Source organism: Danio aesculapii, chromosome 5 (assembly GCF_903798145.1).
Source record: "Danio aesculapii chromosome 5, fDanAes4.1, whole genome shotgun sequence".
NCBI classification, from domain to species: domain Eukaryota; kingdom Metazoa; phylum Chordata; class Actinopteri; order Cypriniformes; family Danionidae; genus Danio; species Danio aesculapii.
This window is the reverse complement of record NC_079439.1, coordinates 23141444-23152936: the sequence shown is the minus strand read 5'-3', so window position 1 is coordinate 23152936 and position 11493 is coordinate 23141444. Positions and strand designations below refer to the sequence as shown.

Below are 11493 nucleotides of genomic sequence, written 5' to 3'. Positions count from 1 at the left end.
GAGAAAACAGAGTTGAACTGAATATGTGCTTCTTCTGGTCTTCTTTGATTGTTCTTTTTTTTAGATGTTTGCTAAACACAGTAATGCTTTTTGTATTTTTAAAATAACTAATGTACACGTAAGAATACACTACCTGACAAAAGTCTTGTCACCCATCCAAGTTTTAGGAACAACAAATAATAACTTGACTTCTAGTTGATCATTTGGTATCAAAAGTGGCTTATATGAAAGGCAAATGCCTCTAGATTACGCTTATTTTACCAAAATAAAATATGATTATGCCTTGATTTTAATTATTTAATTAGGACAGTAAGGTCTGACTTTTCTAAGAAAAAAAAGTCTTGTCACTTAACAGAAATAATGTACAGTATGTACTCTGCAGTATGTACAGTAAGTCATCTGGAATGGCAACAAAAGCTTTCATGCAGGACTTACAGAGTTCATCAAGATTCTTTGGATTTATCTTCAATGCCTCCTCCTTCATCTTACCCCAGACATGCTCAATAATTTTCATGTCTGGTGATTGGTCTGGCCAATCCTGACCTTCATTGCTTTCAGGAACTTTGGTGTGGAGGCTGAAGTATGAAAAGGAGCACTATCCTATTGAAGAATTTGCCCTCTCCTGTAGTTTGTAATGTAATGGGCAGCACAAATGTCTTGATACCTCCGGCTGTTGATGTTGCCATCAACTCTGCAGCTCTCTTGCATGCCCTCATACTGAATGTAACCCCAAACCATGATTTTCCTTCATCAAACTTGACTGATTTCTATGAAAATATTGGGTTTATGCTTGTTCCAATAGGTCTTGTGCAGTATTTGTGATGATTGGGATGCAGTTCAACAGATGATTCATCTGAAAACTCTACCTTCTGCCACTTTTCCAAATGATCAACTAGAAGTCAAGTTATTTTTTGTTGCTCTTACAATTGGGGTCAATGACAAGACTTTTGTCAGGTAGTGTATGTTCAGAATAATAGGATATATGCAGAAGTATGCAGAAGGACTTAATTTTTCAGTAACCTTGGTCAAACGCTTCTGGTGAAATGTATGCTGTTACAAAATCGGTGTGTTTAAAGTCTGTTTTTTTTAAAAATCTACGATCTTCACTGCCTGATTGTTACACGATATAAAGTTGCCCTCAGAATGTACAAGAAGCACTGCATTAAATTACATTTTCCGTGCCATGTTTTTAAAATATGAAAATTAATTTTACCCCAGTATTTTATTAGAGTTTCTGTGCTAGCCTGCTGATCCTGTCGGCCCGTGCATGTAAACAGATTTTTATCTCGTTTTATGCTTGAACAACTAAATGAATGCTGAAGTCTATTTAACTGGTTATAATTTAAATACATTACAACATCGATGCCATAAAAGGAACTGTATAAAGTTGAAAAAAGTCACTTTCGCTGTTTAGTGGTATGGGAAGAAACTCCAGTGGCTGAGAGAGCTTGACGTACTGCGATTTAAGAAAACACATGCAACTACAAAAAACGTCAGAAAATTGAGAAAAGATCTTCGTCTATTTGACAGCACTCATGCTGCAAATCCTCACAACGCAAACACATTTTTAAAAAACGCACTGCATTTGCACACAACGCAAACAAATTATTAAAACGTGCTGCATTTTCTCACAACACTATTTGAATAGCACGGAACACAAAACGTAACGGACCCGGCTATTCAGGTTGGATATTTAGACAAAAAGGGAATCAGGATGTTAAAATAATCAAACAAAAACTCACCTTTCAAAGATCACCTACAACTTCATTGAGCAATAGTCACAGCACAGTGGCGTCCGTCACGTTTTTGGCAAGTGTTATGAAAAAATTCAGCACGTTTTTGTAAATGTGTTTGCGTTGTGGTGATTTGCAGCACGTGTGCTGTCAAATAAATGAAAATCTTTTCTTCATTTGCTGACGTTTTTTGTAATTGCACGCGTTTTCTTAAATTGCAGCACGTTAAGCTCTTTCGGCCACTGTAAGAAACACTAGCTATGCTTATACCCTATAGAAAACTGAATTCAAAAATAGACTTGATTATCTTTTTATATAATTAAAATGAAAACCACATTGTCACCCCTTCATTGGTTTGTGTAAAAAATGTCAAAATAATATTTTATGAAGCATTTTTATTGGTAGAAAACTAAAGCCATATATCTAACCAATTTGTGTTCCAAATTTGAAGTTGATATCACAAAAACTAAGGGTCATTTGAGATTTTGTTTTGATGTTATACCGAAGATATCCACTGTGTGACACCCTAATACCCCATTTAAAAAACAAAATCCATTCTCTTGACAGAAATTAATTATTTTCTGTTACATTATCACAGAACTGATAAAAAAAAACATGAAACCTTGACTTTGTAACAACAGTAACTTTGTAATATGGAACTGTCCAAAATATTTCCCATGAATTATTTTTTTAAAAGGATTTATAATAAGGAAAATTGACAATAAAACATGTAATGTGTGAAATTTAGTGAAGTTTAAATTGGAGTATGATTTTATTTTACAATATTTAGGCTACTGTATTTATGATTAAATAAAAGCGTTGATAGAGTAGTGAACATAAGACACTTAATAATACATAATATTACTAACAAGTTACGCAATTGTAGCAAGTACACATTTAATGCAAATGTAATAATCAAAAAGAACAGTCATTTGATTTCAGTTTATTGAGCTGAACTGTTTTAAAGTGATTTATTGTGTTCAATACGCATCACAATATTACCTGCTGACGGATAAACATCCATTGATTCACACAGGTTAGTAGGTCTCTAAATTTCTGCGCACACTTACATCCCCACACACACACACACACACACACACACCTCGGTCATTCTCTCTCTCATGTATTACATTTCTTCATGAAACAATAAAGCATACACTGAAAAACATCCGATGAACGTCACAGTGATAGTTGTTGTGCTCGTCAATACAGCGAATGTCATATAAGCACAGAGTGACATGGCAACCCAAGACACAAATACATTCATAATGCCTGTTAATCGTGGAAAATACATTCCGATAAGTGTCCGACAGACGTTCATGATTCCGTGACAGTAGTTTAACATATTAAACATTCAATATTCACACAACATTCAATCTAAAAAAAGAAAAGGCAGATTTCCCTTCTAAATATTAGCTTCCTTCATTTAGATTCAGCGTTCAGTCACAGTGTGTGGTTTACAGTGCTTCGACTCTCTTATTGTAATACATTGTCCATGCTAAACTTTGTCTCCAATGTTTTTCTTAATCAGTGCAAGAGACATTTTGATTTTCTGTGACGCCCATCAGTGATTGTACACATCATAAATACGTAATATATTCATATTCACTTAAAGCATGGGTCTCAAACTCAATTCCTGGAGGGCTGCAGCTCTGCACAGTTTTTCTCCAACCCTAATCAAACAGCTGATCCAACTAATCAAGGTGTTCAAAAGAGTCATGAACACCTTCATTAGTTGGATCAGCTGTGTTTGATTAGGGTTGGAGAAAAACTGCAGAGCTGCGGCCCTCCAGGAATTGAGTTTAAGACCTATGACTTAAAGCATAGGCCTCTAACTCGATTCCTTTCTTGCTCTGTTAAACATCACTTTGGGGAATACTTGAAATAAATTAATGTTCACAGGTTTGCACAGTTTGGCTCAAACGCTAATCAAACACAGCTGATCCAACCAATCAAGGTGTTCAAGACTAAGCAGTTGTGAGTTGGAGGTGGTTGGAGCTAAACTCTGCAGAGCTCCAGGAATTGAGTTTGAGACCATTGATTTAGAGACTTCATGACACCCTTGAAAACATTATTTCAGAATTCACAAAAAAGGCATGCTGCGTCCCAATTCGCATACTATCCGTCTTAAATAGTATTTGAAAATAGAATAAGTATGTCCCAAACCGTAGTATGTTGAAAAGAGTATGCCAATGGTTTACTATTTCCAGTAAAAAAATGTAAGTGTAGAAACGTCCATCGCTGATATAGACTGATTTCACGTGTCCGCCATTTAAAAAGTGAAATCGAGGCTGCAGTGGGAAGAAACCCGGAAGTATTGCCTGAGTTACACAGGAACGAGAATCTAGCTGTATATCTTATCAGCGAAAAGAAATCAACACAAATTTATAATTTCACCACCACCAACTGCAGGTCTGTTTTGAATCGGTGAAAAGTGTAAATAAACTACAAACATGATGGACGCGCGAGACCAGCCATTAAGTAGAGAGGCTTCGGTAAAAATGTTTGTTTGACTGTTAATCAATATTTAGTCAACTGGAAAATATTTAAATCGCGTTTTCTGTGTTATATTTCGTCTGCAACAACAATACTGAACTTATATAAAGACGTGTTTGGACATTAACATCTGAATGCAGAATTATCCAAAGACCTGAGGAGATTTCTCTGCATGAAAGACTCGTGAATGGCAGATTATCCTGCTGCTGCTTCTCCAGTAAGGTAAGAAATTAAATAAGACAGAAATGTGGATGATGTGTGGATGATTGACAGGGCTTATAATTAAGCAACATAACGATCTGTTAACGAGGAAGCAGTACGTCCCAAAGCTTGCATACTCTTCTGTTTCACATTCAGAAGTATATATTTTTCCTGTCACAAAAAAGTACATATACTTTTAGGACGTAGTACTGTATAAATATGCGAATAGGGACGAAGCAGCAATGTGATATTCGAGTCTCATACATCAGTCGTGAAAAACAGCTGTTGCTTTCAGGGAATTATTTCAAAATAAAGGTACCAAGGACACATGTTAAGGTAAGCAAACGATCAACTATTAATGCTCGTTTTATAAATATTTTGCTGTTCATTTGTACCTTAGTCGTACTAAAATCATATTTTGTTGAAGATTTGGAAATGTTTTTAAATGAGATTCATGCTTTTGTCATTGCCTGGATGTCAGTTTGCTAATGTAGACCACTTTGTTCTTCCAATATAAAATACGCAGTCATATCTTAACTTTTAATTTTAAAATGTGTCTACAAAAATGTGCACTATTCAACGGTTTTCGGCTCGTGAGATTTCTTTTGTAAAGAAATGAATCATTTTATTCAGCAATGATGTATTTAGTTGTTTAAAAGTGACAGCAAATAGATCCATAATGTAACTTTATTAAAAATGTTTGTTATGCAGTAAATCTGCATATTGTGAAAAGGGTCTATAATTAATGCTCATTTTATTAATAGTTTGCTGTTCATTTACCTTAGTCGGACAAAAACCACATTCTGTTGAGGATTTGGAGATGTTTTTAGATTAGATTGTAATGCTTTTGTCATTGTCTGGATGTCAGTTTGCTAATGTAGATTACCTTGTTTTTTAACATAAATTACGCAGTCACGTCTTAAACATTTGTTTTGAATACCTTGTTTAGAACAATGTGCACTACGGCTATGTACAATTTCTTTGGTAAAGAAATTAATAATTTTTTTAAGGAATTACGTATTTAATTGCTTTCATAATGTAACTTTAATAATAATAAATGTTTGTTGTGCAGCAAATCGGCGTATTATAAAGATTTCTGAAGGAGAAGTGTCATCTGACACTGAAGCGTAATGATGGCGAAAATTCATCTTGCCCTTACTGGAATAGATATCATTATTAAAACAGTAATTTATTAATAAATACATCCTTGGTGAACATGAATGATTTTAAAGATATTACTGAACACAAAATAATTAATGGTAAGTGTGCACATAAACTCAATCATTCTAACTGATTTTTCCTTATTTAGTCATGTTATGACTGAATAATTTATATTGTAGAACTAAGTAATCTTAACTTTACAAACCACCAATGCTTAGCAAACTCTCTCTGGTTTAAAGACTACAAAACCAATAGCTTTACTCATGATTCCCTGCATTTACAGTCTTTTATTCTGGAATAATTTCCTGAATAATCTGGCATTTTGTTTCTTAATGTTCATATCTGTACTGCCTCCTTTCACAGCAGTGTAAAATGTACCTGAAATTGTAGGAGATGAGAACAAATCAAGTTTTGAACCATGTAACAGTTTGAATGGATTATCTTTTTTTCATCCCCCCCACAGAAGTCTTTAGGGTTTTGACTGACGGACATCCTTCCACTCCATCTTGGTGCTTTGTAAAGCCTGTGTCTTCTTCTCGTCTACCTTCACATAATCCACCCTGTATTCGTCTGCCAGCAACGGTTTCTGAAAGCATCAACAATAAAAACATGAATAAGCATGACTAACTGTTATCAAAACTGCAGGCAGATTTTGCGCCGTGTCATGTTTATAGCTGAGCGATGATAAAGCAACAAGTCACCAAAACAGGAAATACTGAGTCAATGAAGATTCATGATGAGCACCAGAATGGATCACTACGACAGATAGTACTAAAACCCAACACACACTCACTAAATGAGTGTTTGTAATAGAGTCTTTTTTGAGTATTTCTACAAGTCTACCACTGACCTTCTGGACAGGTGACGGAGAGGCAGAGTTGAAGTCAAGTGACAAGTAATCCAGCTGAGAAGGCCTCATCCAGGGAGCAGAGTCACAAGATGGAAACAACATCTGCCGAGAGTCCTGAACAAAGGGTAAATATGATCATAGTGCTTTTAATACTGCTTCATATTGATTTATACGATCGAAAAGCTGACTTTTCAGAAACCAGGTCCTTAAAGCATGGTAACAAATTAGTAAAAAAAAATATTAGTAAATTGTATGCTCTTAAAACAAGGAAACAGATTAGTCAATTGTTTGCAAAATTATTGTAACCCTTGTGTATTGTTCAAATTTACTACCCTTTCGTTATGTTAGTGGCTGTTTTTGCCCCATTGACTTCATTAAAATGACATTTTTTGATTGCAAAGCCATGACAGCATATAATCATGCATTCATCCCTGTTGGGAAAAGGTAAAATTTGTCATTTTTACTTTTGATCATCAGTTAGCAGCGTCAACCCTTTAGAAACCCAAACCTTCAAGCCTTTATCTAAATGAACAATAATAATGAAGTGTGGTCAAAAAACTGAGTTATATCCAAACACACTTCCTACTATATGGTGATGCATATGTCTCCCAAACCTGACATGTGGACAGATCTAAACTTATTTTTATGAAAACAAATATAAATATGCATATAATAAATAATACTGCTAATAATGTTATACAGTACTAATGTAATTGTCATGAATAAACTGAAAAAAGCACCCGGACATGAAGGAGGCATGGAGGCAGTATTTTTAAAATATTTATGTTGGAAATAATAATAATAATTTTTGTAACAATTTAATCCTTTAATTTCCATTCACATGTAAAGGTATTTGTGTATTTCTGTACATCCTGTGAGTATTAAGCAATGTGTTAGCATTTGAACCCATATAGGTGCAAAACTAACATGCTCTGCGCTGGACATTAGACTAGCTTTTAGTTGGTCTAACGCGCCTTAACACGCTTGCTTTTCAGACTAGCACACCCATGAGTCCACAAAGTGGCACAAATGGATTTGCTATTTAAACAACGTGGCACGTGAAAATTTCTGTTGCGCTGGTCTGAAAATAGCAACAAATCAAGCCATACATGTCTTACGTCTTATTGCGCCGGGTGTATGATAGGGCCCACTATGTTTACCATTTTCTGATAGATGAGGTGGTTAGGTCTCTCTCTCTCTCTCTCTCTCACACACACACACACACACACGCTATACTCATATAAAAACCGTAAACTATGCTTTTTTTGCACTCTGATAATCGACAGCAAAAATGACAAATTTCACATCTTTCCAAAAGGAAAAACCACCAACAATCAAGTATACACGATTATATGCTGTCATGGATTTGCAATAAAAAAATGTTGTTATAATGGAAGTCAATGGGGCAAAAACCTCCACTAACTTAGTGAAAGGGTAGTAAATTTGCCTAAGAGTGTGTTGCGTTTTTGAAAAAAAAAAAACTGAGGCCACTAATTAGTAAAACCTTTATGCTATACAAAAATGAGGTAAAGAATTAGTAAAAACTACCCACACTCTATATAAAATGAGGTAGCAAATTTGTAAAACCTAAACACGCGCTACGAAAAATGAGTTAACAAATTAGTAAAAATCTTACAAACAATACATCTAAAACAATAGAATCAGTTAGTAAAAAGTGCACACAATATACTTCAATCAAAGAAACTAATTAGTAATTGTGCTCACATAACTTAAAATTAGAAACAAATAAATAAAATGTGTTCACAATGAAGTTAAAATGAGGTAAAAAAATAGTCAAACGTATACTATACTATACATCAGGGGTGTCCAAAGTCAATCCTGGAGGGCTGGTGTCCTGCATATTTTAGTTTCAACCCAAATTAGACATGCATGAACTAGCTAATCAAGCTCTTTCTAGGTATGCTAAAAACATCCAGGAAGTTGGAGCTAAACTGTGGTGGACACTGGCCCTCCAGGACCGAGTTTGGACACCCCTGCTATACTTAAAACACGGTAATGAATTAATGAAAAGTGTGCATTTGAAATGAGGTAGTGACCATTAGTAAAACCGTTTAGTAAATTGTGTGTACAGTGAACTTTAAACAGGTTAATACAATAGTCAAATTTGCTGACATATAGTTTAGTTAAGGGAATGAATTTATAATTTGTGGCACAATAGAATTTTTTTTCTTGCAAGTCGCTTTCCATAAGTTTCAGTTTTTTTGGGGGGGGGGGGGGGGGAGGGGGGCTTTTCTAAACAAGTTTTTTTTTTTACTTTTTTTATGTATTTATTTATTTATTTTCCTCCTTCTGTTGCCCTTTTGATCTTTCTAGCATTAAGAAAAAATAGAGCAAGCAATGATTAATGAGATGCTAAGTTAGACAGGAAGTTGTGTTACTGTTGGCGTGATGCTGCCATCCTGTTCAGAGCCATTTAAGCACCAAACACGCCGTCTGTCCAAGGGAGTACACTGAAGTGAAGTGCTGGAAACAAACAAACAACACAAAATACTTCAGCATTCAAATATAGTGTCACCATTATTTACGCTAACAGAGTAACTTAAAACATCAGTGTGACATTTTATAAGCTTCACAAACATGTAAACTAGAAAGCTTTAGGAGTTGCAGAGGCAGGAAACAGAGATCAGGTGACAAGACAAGAGGACACAGAGAAAGAAGGGATTGAGAGGGAAAATAGAGCTGCAGAGGATCTGTTTTGGGTCATGTTGACCTGTAAATGTGTGTTTGTCATAATTAAGTGACAGTGTTGTGCAAATTGCACCTGGGTTCTGTCATGGCGCGTGTGAGGGGAACATGGAAAGGACATTCAGAAATGGTGGACAGGCCCCGCAAGTCTAAAGGCGGCGGTCGAGCTGTCAAACACAATGCAGAACAGTTAAACACTCCATATCTTTTATTTTTTTCTCATCCACATAGAACTAACAAACAAACACATTCACTGAGCATAATGAGGCATTTTCTTTGTGTTGAAGGTGCATGACCTGAAAGAACCCTGTTCCTGCTCTCAAGACACAAAGCTGCTGTCTGTGGTTCCTGCTCTGTGTCTCTGACCCGACCGTGCTCTTCCTCTCATGCTTTTGTCTAGCTAGCTTAGAGGGATAGTTCATCAAAAAAAAGCAATTTACTCACTATGTACTCACCCTCAAGTGGTTCCTAATAAGGAGTTTCTTTATTTTGCCGAACACAAAAGGCATTTTAAAGCTGAAAGCCTAAAACCTGACATCCGTAATAGGACAAACAAATGGTAAAAAGTCAAAGGTTACAGGCTTCCAACATTATTCCAAATATCTTCTTTTGTGTTTAACAGAAGAAAGAAACTCTTAAAAGTTTGAAATGAGTAAACGGTGAGTAAACGTTGACATAATTTTCATGTTTGGGTGAACTATCCCTTTAAATGATCAGTTTTAAAGTCAAGTAAGAATTTCACACATACTGTATACAGTTGTGGCCAACACACATGAGCAGACCAAACCCTGTTTGAACATTAAGATGCTAATCTATTTCTCACAGCAATATAATTGTACAGTACCTTTCCCAAAACATTTAAAAGCAGGGTGTCCGTGGGGTCTTAAAAAGTTTTAAAAGTTGAGAAAAATTAATTATGAGAAAATTAAGGCCCTTAAAAGTTATTAAAAAGTCTTAATTGCGTTTTTACAAGGTCTTCAATTTTATTCAAGCTTTGTCCAAAGTGTTTGACAAAAATAATAATGTTTGACTCCATAAATATATTTATTTTACTCCTAATATTAACAATGGCATGCTCTGTGCACGTGATTGGTTCGGGCCAGGGCGTGTCCGGCCAAGCTACTCGGTCAAGGTGATGTCATGTAAATTGCGACAAACGTGGGATGGAGATGTGACTCTCTCCATGTAGTAAAATGTAAGTTTGCGTACTCCTGGTTGGAGAAAGACGAGTTTAAACAGCAGCTGAAGCCTGTCGCCGAAAACAATTGCGGAATTTTATTCTTTCAAGCTTAGTTTCTTCCAAGCTTTACTTAGTTCTGTTGCATGGTTGTTTTGCATTGATTTATTTAACTACAACTGTTTAATAAGTTACAGGTTTGATACTGATTAGATCTTGAAGTGGCGACGAGGTTTTAAAATATTTTGAGAAGGTTTTTAAAAAGTCTTAAGGTATTGAAACTAAATAAAATAAGAACTAGAATAAAACTGCACAGTAGTAAAAACAAACTGAATCTAAACTGAAATAAATGTGGTTGTGATGTGTGACGCTTACATCAGCCACTGTTCTTCCTCTAATTCATTTTTAACATGTGCATTGCTATTCTATACCTTTACTCACATGCGATCATTTCCATTTCTCCATTTGCTTATTTCTCTGATGTTAGCTAATTAACATTTTCAATCAGGGAAACTACTTTATGAGACCAGTGACGAGTAACTAATGCAACCAACCAACCATCACATCACTCTCTTTATAAATGCTTGATGAAGCATCTTTTAAAAAAAAGGAATGGAAAATCTTAACTATGACCTCACATCCTGTTTTTGAACAAGATATGTAAATATCGGGTCATTTAATATATAAGAAAAGTACTTATAATAGCCTACTGAAGATTTATTTCGTCCATTTACATGATTAAGCCACTAGGCCACGACACCTGACTGTTCCATGAATGATTCACTTGATTCAGGCGAACGGGTTTAAAACACGTGGTTGGTTTGCAATTCATTTGCATTTCATGTACCGATTTATTCAAGAAAGGCACGTGGTCGTTTTGTTTTTCGATTTCAATTTAAACTTTTAACTGGAAATCTATTGCGAAATATTTTAGCACAGACTTGAACGCGTAAAGCTGTCTGGTTTGAAAGAAAGTTCTGCTTCAGACGTCACAAAAATGTATTAACATGTAAATTTCTCTGCAGTCCTGAAATAATTCAATTCAAGTTTATGTGTATACTGCATTTCACAATGATTATTGTTTCAAAGCAGCTTTAAAAAAGGTGCATATTATTGTGCAATTAAAATCAGAAAAGTTATTAGTTACCATAACTTTAATAATTGCTAAT

General features: G+C 35.2%; 1 protein-coding gene across 1 annotated transcript in view; it reads right to left on the bottom strand.

Annotated features, from left to right (window-relative positions):
- Positions 1-2661: 2661 nt before the first annotated feature.
- gab3 (GRB2 associated binding protein 3) overlaps positions 2662-11493 on the bottom strand; it is a 48977-nt gene continuing 40145 nt past the window's right edge. The window contains exons 7-10 of the mRNA XM_056457600.1: positions 9224-9314; positions 8841-8925; positions 6442-6555; positions 2662-6177 (exon numbers count right to left, since the gene is read on the bottom strand). Of these exons, the coding sequence (XP_056313575.1) occupies positions 6061-6177; positions 6442-6555; positions 8841-8925; positions 9224-9314 (407 nt within the window). The 3' untranslated portion in view covers positions 2662-6060. The remainder of the gene's footprint in view (positions 6178-6441; positions 6556-8840; positions 8926-9223; positions 9315-11493) is intronic.